At 27.8% G+C, this 18,083-nt stretch overlaps 6 protein-coding genes across 6 annotated transcripts; 4 read left to right on the plus strand and 2 right to left on the minus strand.

Moving 5' to 3' along the window:
* Window positions 1-3: 3 nt before the first annotated feature.
* On the minus strand, window positions 4-1,794 carry T551_01069 (dolichyl-P-Man:Man(7)GlcNAc(2)-PP-dolichol alpha-1,6-mannosyltransferase; the record flags this gene model as incomplete). The annotated part of the gene is made up of 7 exons (XM_018373332.1): window positions 4-332; window positions 374-546; window positions 589-824; window positions 869-1,173; window positions 1,221-1,394; window positions 1,437-1,575; window positions 1,618-1,794. The coding sequence occupies 7 exons, from the start codon at window positions 1,792-1,794 to the stop codon at window positions 4-6; spliced, it is 1,533 nt and encodes a 510-aa protein (XP_018230500.1).
* Window positions 1,795-2,167: 373 nt separating this feature from the next.
* On the plus strand, window positions 2,168-3,780 carry T551_01070 (uncharacterized protein; the record flags this gene model as incomplete). The annotated part of the gene is made up of 6 exons (XM_018373333.1): window positions 2,168-2,306; window positions 2,353-2,399; window positions 2,445-2,637; window positions 2,689-3,353; window positions 3,399-3,578; window positions 3,622-3,780. The coding sequence occupies 6 exons, from the start codon at window positions 2,168-2,170 to the stop codon at window positions 3,778-3,780; spliced, it is 1,383 nt and encodes a 460-aa protein (XP_018230501.1).
* An 874-nt stretch (window positions 3,781-4,654) lies between these two features.
* T551_01071 (uncharacterized protein) lies at window positions 4,655-6,095 on the plus strand (the record flags this gene model as incomplete). The annotated part of the gene is made up of 2 exons (XM_018373334.1): window positions 4,655-5,100; window positions 5,147-6,095. 2 exons carry the CDS (start codon window positions 4,655-4,657, stop codon window positions 6,093-6,095), a joined length of 1,395 nt encoding a protein of 464 aa, XP_018230502.1.
* A 679-nt stretch (window positions 6,096-6,774) lies between these two features.
* On the plus strand, window positions 6,775-11,301 carry T551_01072 (uncharacterized protein; the record flags this gene model as incomplete). Its single annotated transcript, XM_018373335.1, has 12 exons — window positions 6,775-6,854; window positions 6,915-6,995; window positions 7,036-7,473; window positions 7,524-7,781; window positions 7,832-7,916; window positions 7,957-8,280; window positions 8,323-8,727; window positions 8,774-9,217; window positions 9,267-10,091; window positions 10,134-10,436; window positions 10,477-10,635; window positions 10,681-11,301. The coding sequence occupies 12 exons, from the start codon at window positions 6,775-6,777 to the stop codon at window positions 11,299-11,301; spliced, it is 4,023 nt and encodes a 1,340-aa protein (XP_018230503.1).
* Window positions 11,302-12,024: 723 nt separating this feature from the next.
* Window positions 12,025-14,535, minus strand: T551_01073 (uncharacterized protein). The gene is made up of 9 exons (XM_018373336.1): window positions 14,230-14,535; window positions 14,081-14,185; window positions 14,013-14,040; window positions 13,924-13,967; window positions 13,499-13,878; window positions 13,361-13,455; window positions 12,750-13,316; window positions 12,287-12,705; window positions 12,025-12,243 (listed from the first exon to the last, which is right to left on the minus strand). The coding sequence occupies exons 1-9, from the start codon at window positions 14,479-14,481 to the stop codon at window positions 12,040-12,042; spliced, it is 2,094 nt and encodes a 697-aa protein (XP_018230504.1). The 5' UTR covers window positions 14,482-14,535; the 3' UTR covers window positions 12,025-12,039.
* Window positions 14,536-14,926: 391 nt separating this feature from the next.
* On the plus strand, window positions 14,927-17,941 carry T551_01074 (DNA topoisomerase 1; the record flags this gene model as incomplete). The annotated part of the gene is made up of 10 exons (XM_018373337.1): window positions 14,927-15,157; window positions 15,202-15,240; window positions 15,295-15,972; window positions 16,021-16,272; window positions 16,319-16,549; window positions 16,594-16,932; window positions 16,976-17,215; window positions 17,260-17,714; window positions 17,760-17,826; window positions 17,885-17,941. The coding sequence occupies 10 exons, from the start codon at window positions 14,927-14,929 to the stop codon at window positions 17,939-17,941; spliced, it is 2,589 nt and encodes an 862-aa protein (XP_018230505.1).
* Window positions 17,942-18,083: the final 142 nt, after the last annotated feature.

Genomic DNA, 18,083 nt, shown 5'->3' on the forward strand with positions numbered 1-18,083 from the left:
AGACTATATATCCTGATTTTTATTGTTTTTTAAAACCTGTATTTTATTTTCAATTTTTATATTTGGACATAATTTTGTTAAAATATTAGAGTTAAAAGATTGTCTACTCCCAATCCCAGAGTATCCTTTTATATACTTTTTTATTTCCCAATTTCCTTTTGGTTGAAAAAGAGATATATCACTAATAACCCAATCAATTGTTTCAAAGAAAGTAGAATTGCTTAACAATTTTGGATTTTCTGTCCTATCATAAATAACTTTTTCATTATATTGCAAAAATAAAGTTGCTCCTGTCATGCGAGTATACGTATCTAAGTAAATTTTCTCTAATTCTTTTAAGTTGTTTTATTTTTAAAAAAATAATTTCACAAACCCCCTTCACGTAAATTAAAATCATTATGAATAACATGTAAAGCAAATCCTCCAGGATAGTTCAAACTAGAAATCAAAGACATTATTAAACTTAAACAAAGTGTCATTATAGTAACAACAATCAATATTAACAACATTATCATGAACATTAATGACTTATGTCTTTTATTATAACTATACATATTAATAAAGACTTAAGTTTATTTATAATGTTACATATGTGCTGCTCCAATAGCACTTATAGCAGTTAAAGAAGGAATAATATAAATAATAAATCTCCACTCTTTATGTGGAACTAGAGAATAAATAAGAGCAAATCCTATATTTGGAACCAATAAATTAACAGTATCCTTAGTACGCGTAAAAAGTGAAACCCCCCATAAAACAAGAAAAAGCGGGTTTAATAATAATTTAGGTATATATGTAGAAAAATATATATGCCACGCAGAAACCTTTTAATGTGTAATTATTTTTTTCTTTAAAATAATACAATTACCCCCCAATTAGAACTTTTTCCTTCTATAATATTAAAATAAAATGCTACACCCTCTGGCCATAAAAAGTATTTTTGCCAAAACCATGAATCAACTACAATACTAAAAAAAAGCCCGATAATTGCAGAAAAAATACATGTTTTAATTATTTCTCGTATTTTAACAACATTACAAACCCAATAATACAATGCGTAAGTCATTGTCAATAATATAATCTCAAATCTAAAAATGACAGAAACAAATGTTAAAACAAATAAACCTTTTAATATGTTCTTATTCTCGAGAAAATAACCTATTATTGATGTACCTAAAAATAATTATATAATTAATTAAAAATAAGCAAAATAAAAATACAAACTCCAAAAGCAAACATATTTGGCAATGTTCTAGACGCGTAATACATTATATGGAACTGACTCAATTGAAAAATTCCATACCACAAGCCTATGATAGTACCATAACATTTAATAATTTTATGACGAAACATAATAATAGCCAAAGAATTAAATACACCTAAAGCTGCTCTAACTAATACCATCAAACCTACTATAAGAATACAAATAAACATACGTAAAATCTGAAGATAAGGCTTTTTTAATTCCCCAAAAAACAACTCTAATACACATTTCACTGGAAATATAAAACCAGATATTAAAAGCGGCCCTATAAATGTCCGAGGTATAGCCTCAGGAAACTTAAAATGATCATACTTTAGATATTAGAAAAGTTAGCAATCAAAAATACTTCTCACATTTTTTAAACCTTTAGTTACACCAAAAGAAAGAATATCATGAACTGCATGCAAATTCATCCTTTCCTCAATTTTTGTATAAGGAGAAATAAGAATATACATAAATACAAGCCATAGAATAATTATATCCAGATAAGCATGCTTTTTTATCAATAGTGAAAAACATCTTTGAAACATTTCCTTAACAAAACCATCTTATTTATAAAAGTTTTCAAAAAAAACAACCCAGTTACCACTAATAAAGTAAGAAAGACCTTAATTAATATATTTATCAATAAAATAAATAATAAATGTCTTTATACATTTAATGATATCTCAAATAGACAAAAATTGTTCAATACTTTGTATTAAAAAATCCAATAAAAGATATAGAAACTATTAATAACATTAATACTAATATATATATATATATATAATCCTTACTATTATTAACAATTTTCCAAAATAATTGAATTTTTAAACATTAAGGTTTATTTTTCAAAATTCAATTTATTTCGATGTAACTTTTAAAAAACAAAATTTAAATAAAAACAATAAATTAGAAAAATATATGATAAAAGCTCTATTATTACTTAAAAATCCATTCACATCTCTTATTAAGATGAAGTCAAAAGTTTTATCTCGAAAAATACGTATTATTATATTATTAATTATTGATATTTTCTTTTTTCTAACGGAACTTGTAATTGGTAAAGTTTTAATAAGTATTATTTAAAAATATCTTATAGTAAATAGGTTTTATATTGAATTCTCTTGCACTTATTACAGACTCATTTCATCTAGTACATGAACATTATTAAATATTTTTTATGATTAATAGAAAATAGCTAAACGATATTATTTCTCTTGTAATATCATTATGGTCTATAAAACTTGTTTTAAAAAAAAACCCATCAGCAAAATATACATATGGATGGCAACGTGCAGAGGTGCTTGGTGCACTAATTAATGGTGTTTTTTTATTGGCAATTTGTTTAGCTATTCTTCTTGAAGCAGTTCAGAGATTTTTTAAACATGAAGGTAAATATTTTTTTAGGAAATACATCTGTAATTTTTTAACAATGTAAATAGAAATACATAATCCAGTTTTAATCCTTATTGTTGGCATTTTAGGTATGGTTAGTAATGCGTTTGGTCTTTTTCTATTTCATGATTTTAAACATCATCATAAAAACATAAAGGACAAAGATGAAAATAATAATCAAGAAACAAACGAAGACGTACGTCGTTTTCCAATAACTATTTATAATAAATTAAAAATTTTTTATCGACGTATTTTTAATAAACATATGAACAATACACTTGAATACAATAATACCATAAACAAAGATACAAAGGACTGTACTAGAATATCGCCTGAAGAAAAAAAAGGAGAATTTGGAAATAATTTTAATGAAACACCTGTTCAAATGTTACTTGATGAACATAATCGTCATAATCATGCAAAATCAAAAAACTGCCCTACGAAATATCCATATCGTAGTCTAAACATGAAAGGAGTTTTTTTACATGTTCTTGGAGATGCATTAGGGAATTTTGGAGTTATAATAAGTGCTTTGTTTATATGGCTAAGTAATTATTCATGGAAATATTATGCAGATCCATTCATTAGCATGGTTATTTCAATTATTATTTCTATTAATACGCTTCCTTTAATAAAGTCCTCAAGCCTAATTTTGCTTCAAGTTGCACCAAAGGATATTCATGTTGAAGATATTAAAGAAGATATTTCAAGCGTATGATTTTTATTATCTTTTCATTTTAACTAATTCATTCAACAGATAAGCGGTGTTATTTCTATCCATGAGCTTCATATATGGCAATTATCAGATACGAAACTAATTGCATCTGCACATATTCTAATTGGCTTTTCTCCTGATAATGCAGAAAAATACATGAATTTGATTGCATCAATTCGCCAATGTCTTCATGCATATGGAATACATTCAAGTACTATTCAGGTATCTTTTATCTACTCTTTATATAAATTAACATCCTTTTCAGATTGAGTTCCAAGGTGTTTATCCTCATAAGGCTTTTTTTACCGAAAACAACAATAGGAGATCATCTTGTTGTCTCTTAGAATGCGTTGGTGGAGAAGAATGCTTCGACAATCGCTGTTGCATTTCTCCCAATAGTATTGAGAAAGATTTTGTTCCTTAAACTATTTTCCACTCTATAAACTCTACATACCAGAAACTATCCATCCCTTTATAAACATGAATACAGATGTGTTTATTGAACAGAGAGTAAACGACAATACACAATAAGCACTTATTAAACTAGTTTTAAACATTTTGAATCATCATCTAATTTATTTACGAGTCATATTTAACGAATATTCTAAACAAATTAATACTTAATTACACAAAATTAATACTTAATTACACAAAATTAATACTTAATTACACAAAACTAATAAATAATAAAACATTTATACTCAAACCACATTCTATAAAACATTTCTAAATAAAAAAAAAACACATTTTTACCTCAGCTTTTTACTATTTTCCTATAAATAGCTATTTAACCAACTTTAAACCATTTTTCTTGCTTAGTTGTATTTTATATCAAATAATATATATCTTTAACGTCTATTATTATATTTGACTATCATTTTTTCGAATTAAGTATAGTAACGTGCTTAGTTTAATATTAGCTTAGAACTAATGTTTACATACCTAAACTATAAAAACATAAACTATACACGTATTTATCACGCTAAAAACGCGTCTCTCTGAAGTCTAAAAAATACTATTTATATGTTTTTCTCAATTAGTAAGGTGTTTAATCAAGTAAGGAACATAAGTTCTTCTTTCTTATTAGTAAATGTAAATTAAGATGAAATTAAACAAAAATAGAGCTAAATTAATTTAGTATGTCTTCAAAAATAGAAAAGTAGACATAATGGACTTAACGCGTTTCTGGATTTTATTATATTACATATTACGCGTAGTACAGAGCATATTTAAAAATTAAAATATAAAAGCGTGAATCTATAAAAAGTTATTAGGGGATCTATAAAAATCTAATAAAAATGATATTCAATCTGTTTTTGCTTTTTTTTTGGTTATTTTTTCAGGATATTTGGAGTGCAAACAACCAAGAAACTTTGAACAGAATAAAATTTAGATCATATAAACGAAACATATATAATAAAGAGAATGCAAATCCTGTAGAACATTCAAAACGTTCAGAAGATACAATAGAACGTAAATGGGATGATTTAAATGATTTTTCATATAAAAATCATTTGATTTACCGAAGATTAAAGAAATTGAAAATGCATAACCAAGTCAACCATCTACAACAAAGGAGTAACCCTCCTGTAGAATCTTCAAAAGCAGCAGGATTTACTAATGATCAAGATAGAGCGTTTAAAACTCTTTTAAAAAGACAATTAGATGCAAAACAAGCAAATCTTGTATATAAAGAAGCAAGTAAAACGACCGATCTCAAAAATTATTTTATTTCTAGTGAAAAGTTGTTTGCAGTTATCTTTGTTATAAATTATACTGATATTTTTAAGTCTAATATCGGGTATTTTTGAAGAAAATAACTTATTAGAAAATGATAATGAAGATTCTGAAGAATATTGTGGTGACGAGTGTGAAGAATGCTCTGATAGCGAATTAGTTCAAGAATGTTCCTGTGAAGAATGCGATTTTGGGTGTTTTGACAAAGACGATCCTAGTCAAATGTTTTGTGAATTGATAGATAATACAGATCATATAACTGAATCAATCTTGAATGATGATTTAGACAACGAAAATAAAGAAAGTTCAGAAAATGCACTAAATTTTGAGGCTTCAAATATAAATGAATCGAATGGAATAAATTTTCTTAAAAAAAGATCTCAATATGAAGAAAACACAGATAAGGAAAAAGAAGAAAAATTTCTAGATTCTAATCTTAATAATAAATTTCTATTGAAACATAATTTATGGTATCTTAATTATGTACCATATACAGAAGAGGGTCTATGCAAAACAAAAGAAGATATTGATTACAATCTAAAACTAATTCCAAAGAAGGGGTTTAATTCTCTTTGTATATATAACAGTGATCCTAATGCATTAAAAATAATTGGAGAAGCATCTATAGCTCACAATATCGATATAATTCTTGGTATTTATATTTATCATAACAGTATCAATACAGTTAATAATGACATTAACTCTATTTTCTCTGGTGTATGTAAAGTGGAAGAATTAATGTTGAAAATTAAAGAGATAAAACAAAAGCTTAACCAATTAAAATTAGATATACCAATTACAACAGAAAAGACAATTGTAACTTACAAGATGTATCTACAGCATTATTCTTCACCAATGATCGACCTAGTAGGCTTAAATTCGCATGCTTTTTCCAGTAATAATATAAGTACATCCTTACTCAAAAACTTTATTCATAAACAAACCAAAGAAATTCAAAAAATTTTCCCCAGACTCCAAATTTCAATACTAGAAAGTAAATAGTCATCTGTTGATCGGATCAATGACTTTACTACTCCCTGTTTATACGAACTGATTCAGACAATCAATTCATTCATCAATGTTTTCAAGTTTAATTTATTTTTTTTCTTTCATTTCAGAACAACGACAAAGAAAACATGGTCTGCTCAGTACTAAAAATCATCATAATATTGGTATCTTTTAGTCACTCATAAGCAAATAATGTCATCTCATTTTTCATTTTTACTACCATCATTCGATTTATTATTACATCTTCAAGAACAGACATATTCAAACATATATTTACCCATATTTATCTATATACATCTTTCAATTTCTTATTCTTTTCTATTACTACCATTTTGAGCTTAACTATAATTTTTGTATTTTATTAGGTCTTAACAAATAAATTTTTGTACACGCTATTTTTAACAAATTATATCTGTTTTATTCATTATCTTAAATATTTCTTCTCAATTATACATTCTCCAGATATATTAAATGTCTCGATTTAATTCTCCGCTCGAGAATATCGAATCCGAGTGAATGTCTAAGAAATTATCTAATCAAAAAGTCTTTAAAAGAACAAGAAACAAACAAAAAATAAGAAGGAAATAAAAAGAATTTAAATAATATTCTTTTGTCATTTTATCTAATAAATTTTAATTAAAAAAAAACACTTTAAGTCAACAAAAGACTATAGATGAGTGAGGAATCGTTCAAATGGGGGACACCATGCGGAGGAAATGGAGGGCTGTTTCAACCTATTTCTCAACCTTTTCGGTGTGTTTTTTTGTTTTTGATGGTTTTATGAAAAAGAAATTAATAGGGAATATGTTTTAGACCGAATGAACAGCACGGACCAATGCTTCCTCTTTTAAATATGAACCAGGCACCTTCTTCAAGTAAGAAACCTTTGAATTTGTTTCAGGAGGATTTCTATTTTTGTTTTTATTTTTACCAGTACTTATTTGTGTTTTACAGATACACCAAATACTGGTCAGTTTTATGCTCCACAGCAATCACATCCTCTTTCATCACTTATGACACCTAATTTGCCAAATAACAATTCAATTCCTCTTGGACATCCACCTCCTTTGCCTTCTTCAGCTCGGTATTCACTTCCTTCCTTGCATCAACAGCTGCCAGCACAACCACCTACACATGACTCACATCAGTCACATCAACCACATACTTCAAATTCTATGCCAGTGCCTCAAGATCGCCCAAACTCTCCATTAGGTAGCCAGCCTCCTAATGTGAATATCCAGAATCCAGTTTATAGACCGTTAAATGTCAAAGACGCGCTTTCATATCTTGATCAAGTAAAAATACAGTTTTCTGAACAACCAGATGTGTACAATAGGTTTCTTGATATTATGAAGGATTTTAAGTCTCAAAGGTGAACTTAAATTTGTATATAATGTTTTCAAAATCTTACGGTTAATGAAGTATTGACACATTAGGCGTCATTGAACGAGTTTCTACACTTTTTCGTGGTCATCCAAATTTAGTTCAAGGGTTCAATACATTTCTTCCACCTGGGTATAGAGTTGAGTGTTCATTGGATCCTTCAGACCCTACTGCTATTCGTGTTATTACTCCTTTAGGTACAATGATGACACATTCAGGACTAGGAAGCTCTTTGTCTACCACACAAGAAGGAATGCGCGAATCATGGTCTACAATACAGGATAGTAATATATACAAGTAAGTATTTAGAGTTATTAATTTTCATGATAATGAACTAATTTTTTAAGTCAACCAGATAATGGGATTTCTATGACAGGAAAAAAAGCACCAGTTGAATTTAATCATGCAATCAATTATGTAAATAAAATAAAGGTATAGTTTGTATATGTTAGTTTTTTATATTAATTTTTAGAATCGTTTTTCTAATGAACCTGATACCTATAAACGATTTCTTGAAATTTTGCAAACTTATCAAAAAGAACAAAGATCTATTCAAGATGTATATGCTGAAGTAACAATTTTGTTTAAAACAGCACCAGATCTTCTCGATGATTTTAAGCAATTTCTTCCTGAGAATAATGCTTCTAATAGCAGTTTATTTGCAGTAGGCCCTAGATTACCACCTGTAGGAAATTTCGCACCACCAACTGTTGTTTCGAATGTTACGTCTAAAGATAAAAAAAAACGAATTCAAAGTTCTGAACAAAATACGCCAGTTGGACAAAACCAATCAAAAGTTTAAATATATCTAATATTTTCAAAAAATTAACATTTTTAGCGTTCTAAGCATTATCATAAACCAAGTATAGATCTTTCAAATGTTAGTCCAGCTCTTATGCCTTCTGTTCCTGAAATTATTGAACCTCCTACACATGCCTCTGCATCAGCTGAAGAACTATCGTTTTTTGATAAAGTTAAAAAATTTATTGGAAACAAGCAAACTTATAACGAATTTCTTAAAGTTTTAAATTTATTTAGTCAGGATATTTTAGATAAAAATTTGTTGGTTGAGAGGGTCTATAATTTTATTGGTGTAAACGAGGAACTTATGGACTGGTTTAAGCGTTTCGTTGGCTATAATGGAAAAGACGATGTTATCGAAAATATTCCTGCCCCTCGTCCTAAGGTAGATCTTATGCTGTGCAAAGCATATGGACCTAGTTATAGATTATTGCCTAAATCAGTATTTCTTCTTAATATAACGAAATTATATTTTTAATTATTTTAAGGAAACATTATTACCATGTTCTGGGCGTGATGAAATGTGTTGGGAAGTTTTGAATGATGGATGGGTAAGCCATCCAACATGGGCATCAGAGGATTCTAGGTTTGTTGCTCACAAAAAAAATCAGTATGAAGAAACACTTCATAAAGTTGAAGAAGAACGTTATGATTATGATTTAAACATTGAAGTTAACTTACGTACTATACAGCTTTTAGAGCCTATTGCACAACAAATTTCAAATATGTCAAATGAAGAAAAAAATTCATTTCGCCTTCCTCCTGGACTAGGAGGTCAGTCTACAAGCATATATCAAAAAGTTTTAAAAAAAGTATATGATAAGGAGCAAGGTTTAGAAGTTATTGATGCATTGCATGAAAATCCAGCAGTAGCAGTTCCTATCATTTTAAAAAGATTAAAACAAAAAGACGAAGAATGGAAGAGAGCTCAGGTAATATTTCTATATATCTCTGTAAAAAGAGCTTCTAAATACAATATAGCGGGAATGGAATAAAATTTGGAGAGAAACTGAATATAAAAATTTTTATAAAAGTCTTGATCATCAAGGAATAACATTTAAATCAAATGACAAAAAAGCCATAACATCTAGAATTCTATTAACAGAGATTGATACGTTAAGAAAGCAACAGCGAGAGGCATGCATAAATCATTCTAAGTCAAAATCAAAATCTCAATTTAAATATGAATTTCAAGATCAAGATATATTAATAGATATCTTGTGTTTACTTTCAAAGCAACTTGAACATGCACCCGGTGTATCCATAAATGATAAGGAAAAGCTAGAAAAGTTTCTGAAATACTTTTTCTCATTGTTTTTCGAATTAGACCAAAAAACAGTTGCAAACCGTATTGATACATTTATAAATGAAAATTCAGAAGAAATCTCAGTCAATCCTTTAGAAAAACCCTCATCACAAATAGAAAATACACCTAGTAAGAAACGATCAAAGGATTCTGATTTATTAAAAGATGTTTTAAAGAAAAATCGACGAGGACAAGGAAAAGATAAAAGTGAAACTTTTATTAATGGACAAAATAAAGATTTTAATTTGGAAAATACATTTAAAAATATTTCAAGTGAAAAAAATGATTCGATAAAAAATGATATAAATAATTCTAATATATTAGAATCAGCAGAAAGAGCAACTGAGGTATGGATACAACATAAGAAAGGAGATTTGACTTCAGAGCCTATTTCAAACTCTAGTACTCCTTTAAGTCAAACATCTAATGTAAAAAAAAAAAGACATGTTTACAATTTTTTTACAAATTCATCATTTTATTGTTTTTATAGAATATTTTATGTATGTCTTCATATAAAAATTTAAACTGGCTTACTTTTTTAGATGCTTTATTCAAGATTATTAAAAATAAAATCTATAGAAGACAAAGTTGTGGCTGAAAATCAAGCCAAAAAACCAAACCCCATAACAATAGAGCTAGGACTTCATGTTAATCGTTTATCAGAACTTGAACTTCCTGTTCTCCCAAATGTTCCGTATTATCAACAGCTTCTTGGATTTTGTCGAAAATTTATTCAAAATGACATTGAACAAAATAGTTTTGAAGATATTTTGCGATATATGTATGGAATTAATGGGTACCCTTTTTATACTGTTGATAAAGTTGTTTCAGCAATGATAAAACATGTAAGTTTACTTGGAATTTTAAATAATATTAACTGTTTAGCTACATTCTATAATAACGGATACCAAAAGTGCTGAAATAATTTTTTTATTTGAAAAAGATCGCCAATTAGCTAAAACTACTCCTCGACAGCAAATTATTTATCGCGTACAGGTTGAATCTATTCTTGGTCCAGAAGAATCACTTTATCGTATTGAATGGGTATAAATTAGTTTATTAAATACAATTATTAGCTAATTATAATAGAACGATCAAGAAAAGACTTTAAGTATTCAATTAATTGGTAAAGATGATCTAACATTAGATCAAGCTGTTTCTGCGGAAGAAAAATGGTCGTATTATATTGATGCATTTGTTATGTCAAGCCCTACAGAAGGTGTTGCATCTGAACTTGTTAAACCAACATTTTTGAAAAGAAATTTACCTCTTGATGATGAGGAAGATGATGAAAATGAAGAAGAAGAAGCACAGCGTACAGTAGATTTAATTGATGAAAATTATGTTTCTTCTGGCCTAGAAATCAAAATTTGTGTTAATACATACAAAATTTTCTTTGTACAAGAGACAGAAGATTCATTTGCTCGAAGTGTGAACAAAAGAAGAATAGATAAAGAAAAATATCTGAAGCTTAAAAAAAAAAGACAAAATATCTGGAAAGAAAGACTTAACGGTAAAAATGGATGGAGAATGGGCTTAAAAAATAATGAAGAAGCAAATAAATTAGAAATTAAAATAAATAATTGGATTAAAAATGGAATTATTAACTCGAAAAATGAAAATTCCAAAGAAAATAAAGAGAAAAGTAAAAATAATATTAAAAGTTCATGTGAAAATAATGAAAATAACTCGGAAATAAATCAAAAGTAAATATCAAGTTTAAACTAAATCAAAGCTATTGTATACTTTATAATTATCTCGTATGGTAAAAAATGCGTAGTATGTTATAATTATAGTTATTTGTTTTTACTTTTTTAACATTAATTTGGTAAATTTTCAACTTTGAATGTATCATAACTCTGTAATCTTAATATATATTCTTTAATTGTGAGCTATCATTATATAATCTGTCTAAATTTTTATGAAATTTATCAATATCAATATAACTTAATATTTATCTAGAATTTAATTCTAGTAGATTCTAATAGATTAATAAAAATATGCAAATATTTAAAATATAATTTATTTTTTTTTTTTACATAATTAAAAGCTACTGTAGTTTATAAATCATAATTTAAGAACATATCTATAATAATTATTAAGTAAATGTACAATAACCTAGAAAATTAAAAAAAATAAAATATAAACATTAATTTCATCAATATAAAATAATTTAAAAATTTGACTCAAATTACTTCAACATATTCATAAAAAAAAGTTTAAATCAAATCTAAAATTTTTTAAAACAATATTTTACATCAATTAACGACCTTAAACTAAAAATAACATTATTTACGGCTATCAGGATATATCAAAATTATACAAATATAAAAATTACAAATAATAATAATATATTGTTATTAAATAATTAATCGTTATTTAAAGACCTAGTACGTTTAAAAATGCAATCATTATAAAATAAAAAATATTTCAATGCTTCTATACATGTTAAGTATAAGGTTCCATTTTATCAGCCCAGCTCAATAACACCTCTTTAGCAAACTTAAATTTCTCAGAAACATCATCATCACAAAGACCTGGCTCTAGAGCATTACCAAGAGACCATGTATGAAACTCTCTTTTACTGTCAATAAATCTAACTGTTCTCCCATTATCAGATAAAATTAATTTACAATGATCCACGAAATTAAACTTAAATTTTAAATTAAACTGAATAAAAAATTGAAAAACTAACCTGAACTGACTGATTACTTAATCGAAATATAATAGCGTGCTTAGTTCGAAAATAATTTGTCATAAAAGACATATTTTTAATACCTGTTAACTGAAAATCATCTACATTACATGACCATGCTTCAGCTTTAAAAAGATTTTGAATCATATATTTTTTAAAATATTTAAGCAAATAAACCTTTTTATCTAACTCGTCCGAAGGAAACCTTTCAATAGTAAATGATCGCCTTTTAAAAGTACTTTTTTCAGATTGTGTAATATAATCAAAGTGATACTCATCACTTGAAAGAATCAAAGTAGTTGAATCATTAAAATAAACTCCAATAGAACCATTTGAAAGTTGATAACCTAAACCATATTTATTAGAGTAATCAACCCACTTATTAATAAATAATGGAGATGTTATAGTAGATGCGTCATCTATTTTATTAAATATAAAGGAATAAAAAATAAAAAATACTAACAAAATTCAGGTGGCATTCTTTTAGAACGCAATCTTAATGCACAATCTAAATTCAGCGCAATGTTTCGAAGACCTTGCCAAATATTATTTAGCAACTCCATATCCTTGGCTTCATTTATTAAAGGCTCTTTAGTAGATACCTTTGATGTTGCATCTATTGCAGACTTCATGAAGTCTTGTGGATTTAAATTTTCTTTTCGATCAACAAGCGAACATTTAGAAAAACATCTTGACAAATTTGATTTAGAATTTGCCGATGATTTAGCTATTTTCATTACAGGTCGAGGGCGATTCTCATGTGACAAAGAAATAGGCAAGATATTCTCATTTTCCAATACTTCCATAACCATACTAACTGTTTGTCCTTCCTTTCCTCCAATATTACGACCTTTCCCAATACCACACCATGAAGCAACATTGCTCCATGAACTTTGACTTTTTTTTATTGAAAGATGATCTTTAGGCCATACTGGTTCTTGTAATAATGCATGCGTTGGTATTTCAGTAGGAAGGTATCCAATATGAAAAAAAGGATGTTCAGCAATTTCATCAATGCAAGGTCGATTTACTAAATTCTTTAGCTAAAATAATTTTAACCTTAACATTCCATACAAGGATCAGTATCCAATAATGATCCAATAAGGTCTTTTGCTTCTAAAGAAATAGGAATATCCTCAGGAAAAACATATCTATTTTCTCGAATATTTCTATGAAAATCAATAGGTTATCAATATTCTAGGCTATTTTTACTTATATATAGCTTTAACTTCCTTAGACTGAAAAGGCGGCTTACCAATAAGCATAGCATACATAATAATTCCCACTGCCCATAAATCAACTTCAAAACTATGACCTTCTTGTTTCCCAAACAAAACTTCCGGAGCAATATAATTTGGTGTCCCACATATTGTTTTTTTTCTTTCATCATCACTAATTAAAAGCGCAGCAAGTCCAAAATCTCCAATTTTTATATTCATATTTTCATCCAAAAAAAGGTTCCCAAGTTTTAAATCACGATGGATTACTTTTCTAGAATGCATGTATTTAGTAGCACCAAGAACTTGAAGCAAAAAAAAACGACACTCGGGCTCAGTAAAACGCTTTCGTTTACGTAACATATCCATAAGTGTCTATAAAACAATGTACCAATTAAGTCATGACCTCTTAAAACTCACCTTGTTTTCACATAGCTCAAGGATAAGATAAACATTTGTTGCGTCTTCAAAACAATCAATAAATTTAACAATATTCGGATGATCCATGCTTTGATGTATTTTGATCTCTCCAAAAAGCTACAAATATAAAAAAAAAACACAAAAACATAACACAAACCTTGGTCCTATTCTTCATAGAACGCAATGTTGTTTTTGCAATCACCTTTGCTGCAAACCGAGCACCCCGTCCATTAGTAACTAAAAAACATCGTGCAAAACCACCCTACACACACATCAGAGTCTTTAGAACGATATTCTTATTCTAACTTCTCCAAGAAGCACTGACCGCGTATATTCCCTTCCTCTTTTTCTATCTGTAATATGCATTGGAGGCGTATAACACAGACTCGATGGCTTTGCATTTTTGTTGATTTGTTTCAATTGCTGAGGTGTATCATTAGAAGCCTTTTGCACATCATCACTCAAAGGGAGATTATGATATTCTTCATTGGATACAACATATTTTTCATGAGAAGAACTCCCCATTAACACTTGTTCTCCTGCATTTGCCGAGATCATCTGTATTGGTATTCGACAAATATTTATACTTTTTTTTCACGCCAAAACCCACATTATAAAATAAAATCCAAAAAAAGGCTTAAAAACAATCATAAATCTAGAAATATAAACAAATTCTGCTTTTTAAAGCTTAATTACCTACACATTTAATTATTCTTATTTTCGATACGTCTAAAGCGTAACAACAAAAAGGAATCGAGATGGTTGCTTTGACAACTCTGACTATCGAAGATCTTCAAACATTAATCATATATACATGTTTTCTAATAAAGTAAGAATAAAAAAGAATTTTCTAATGATTTAGTCATTTTCCATATATATTTTGTGTATTTCTATTTAGTTTTCAAAAAGCGGGAAAAAACGCGGATTTTTGAGTGAATTAGTGTCTAAAAAGATAAATTTATTATAAATCAAAAAAGACAGTTTATTAAGTCTTAAATGGAAAATGGTTCATAAAAATAATATAAAAAATACACCAAAAAGCTCAAAAGAAGAAAGTAAGACATTAAAAAAGAAATATATAAAAGATTTATGTTCATCAGCAGGAAACGAGAAAGATAAGACATTTATATTAACAAATGGAGAAAATAAGTGTTCAGTGGTGAAAAAGAACAACAAACGTGCAAAGAGTATTATTAAATCAGAAGATGAGTCTAGTGACAATGAAAAACCTTCGGTATTTTGTCCCTGAAACAACATATCACAGTTAATTATTAATAGAAAAAATATCCAAAAAAAACACAAAAATTGAAAGAAGAGGTCTGTTTTAAAACACATTCATGTTTGGAGAATGATACTGACTAGATTTAACAGGAAAACATGGATGTCTTTACCGATAGTGACTCTGAGCTTTCTGAGTTAGACGAAGATTCAGATTTTCAAATGAAGAATTCAATCTCATCTGTATCAAATAAGAAATCTTCAAATAATTCGAATTCAAAAAAATCAGGGAAAAACAATAATTTAGAAGCAAATCATGGCATTAATTCATTTGAAGAAAACAAAAAATCGACTAAAAAAGTAACAAAACCAAAACAAATAAATAACATTGAAAATAGACTATCAACAGAAAATAGTCTTAAGTCTACTCAAGAAGCTAATAAAAAAGCTAAACAGTCTGAAGATAAAGTGAAAAAAAAAACACCAATTCCTAAAAAGTCAAATTCTGAAAAATCAGAAAATCATGAATTATCAAAGTTAAAAGAAGAAGAAGAAGAAGACTATAAATGGTGGGAACAACAACAAGGAGATGGAACAATTAAATGGACCACATTGGAGCATAACGGTGTCATATTTCCACCTCCATATCAACCACTTCCCTCTTATGTTAAAATGAAGTATGATGGAAAACCAATTGACCTTCCCCCAGAAGCAGAAGAAGTTGCAGGATTTTTTGGTGCAATGTTATCTTCAGAACAGCACGTCAAAAATCCAACTTTTCAAAAAAACTTTTTTAATGATTTTCAACAAATATGTAAAAAAACAAATGCGGTTAATAACATACATATACATATATATATAATATCTAACGTAATACAGCCTTTTATTCCAGAAACATTTGAAAAATGTGATTTTACACCTATGTTTGAATATTTTGAAAAGAAAAAAGAAGAAAAGAAAAATATGTCTAAAGAAGAAAAAAAAAAGTTAAAAGAAGAAAAAGATGCATTAGAAGAAAAATATAAATATTGTTATCTTGATGGGCGTAAAGAAAAAGTAGGTAACTTTAGAATTGAGCCTCCAGGGCTATTTCGTGGACGAGGCGATCATCCTAAAACAGGAAAATTAAAAGTAATCTATAGTTTTTTCCGTTAATTCAATGTTAATTGCTTTTAAGATGAGGGTTCTTCCAGAACAAGTTATTATTAATATAGGAAAAGATGCAACTGTTCCTTCTCCTCCTCCTGGGCATACATGGAAAGAAATACGGCATGATAATACAGTAACATGGCTTGCTACATGGAATGAAAATGTCAATAATAATGTAAAATATGTATTTTTAAGTGCAGGTAGCTCTCTAAAAGGTCAAAGTGACTTTAAAAAATATGAAAAAGCACGAAAACTTAAAGTATATAAATTTAATAATTAATAACATCTATAACATTTTCTTAGATGTATATTGATGATATTAGAAAACAATATCGAAAAGAACTTAAAGATGAACTTACAGAAATTCGTCAAAGAGCAACGGCAATGTATTTGATTGATGTATTTGCTCTTAGAGCAGGAAACGAAAAAGGTGAAGATGAAGCAGATACAGTTGGATGCTGCTCATTAAGATATGAACATGTATCTTTAAGCCCACCAAATACTGTAGTCTTTGATTTTCTTGGAAAAGATTCTATAAGATATTATAATGAAGTACAAGTTGATCCACAAGTTTTCAAAAATTTAAAAATTTTTAAACGACCACCCAAAACAGAAGGTGATATGCTTTTTGATCGTCTTAATGTAAGTTTTATTACAATATTTTGTAAATTATTTATTTTTTTAGACTTCTAAATTAAATAATCATTTAACAAGTTTAATGCCTGGTTTATCTGCTAAAGTATTCCGTACTCATAACGCGTCATATACCATGTCTGAGCAGCTTAAAAATACACCATCTGATGCTTCTATACCAGATAAAGTATTAGCATACAATCGAGCTAATCGTATGGTTGCTATTCTTTGTAATCATCAACGTACAGTTAGTAAAGCTCATGATGCACAAATGGAAAGAATAGAAGATAAAGTAATTTTAAAGCTATTTATTATCATTATTGTAATTTAATCTAGATTTTGGCATTAAAATATCAAAAAATACGTTTATATAAAACTATTTTAACTATAGAACCGCAATTGAAAAAAAAACGCCCAGATTTGTCAGAAAAAGTTTCAGATGTTGAGGAAGAATGGATCAAAGAACACCAGATAACTTTGCTAGAAAAAGAGCGTGACAAAATTATAAAAAAATTTGAAAAAGATAATGAAAAACTTTTAAATCAAAATGAAAAACCAATGCCACAAAGTCACTTAGAAAAATTACTTGAAAAAGTAGATGAAATGGAGAAAAGTTTTAAAATAGAAAATGAAACTGGAAAAGTTGAGCCAAAAACAAGAGGGCTAACAATAAAAAAATTAGACCGTCAAATTGAAAAAATCAATGAACGAATTAGAAACATGAAAGCAATGATGATTGATAAAGATGAAAATAAAACTACTGCATTAGGAACATCAAAAATAAATTATATGTTTGTACTTAATTATTTATTATTACATTAACTTAAGCTATATAGTGATCCTCGGTTAACATACGCATGGTGTGCAAAATATGGCGTTAATATTGAACGCGTATTTACAAAGGTTTATAAATATAATCAAAATTTCAAAATTTTACATATTTTTATCTAACTATTTGCAGACTTTACGTGAAAAGTTTGCATGGGCTGCCTCTACAACTGCAGATTGGGAATTCTAAAAAAACGAATCACATAATTTTTGTTATTTTATTGTTATTAAGTTCAAGTTTAATAATTTTTTAATAATCAAAAAACTATTTATATCTTTTTAATTCTCATTTTTTACTAAAAACTCTTTTAACCTATCAATTACGAAAATAC

This window comes from Pneumocystis jirovecii (genome assembly GCF_001477535.1).
Source record: "Pneumocystis jirovecii RU7 chromosome Unknown supercont1.4, whole genome shotgun sequence".
Lineage (NCBI taxonomy): Eukaryota > Fungi > Ascomycota > Pneumocystomycetes > Pneumocystales > Pneumocystaceae > Pneumocystis > Pneumocystis jirovecii.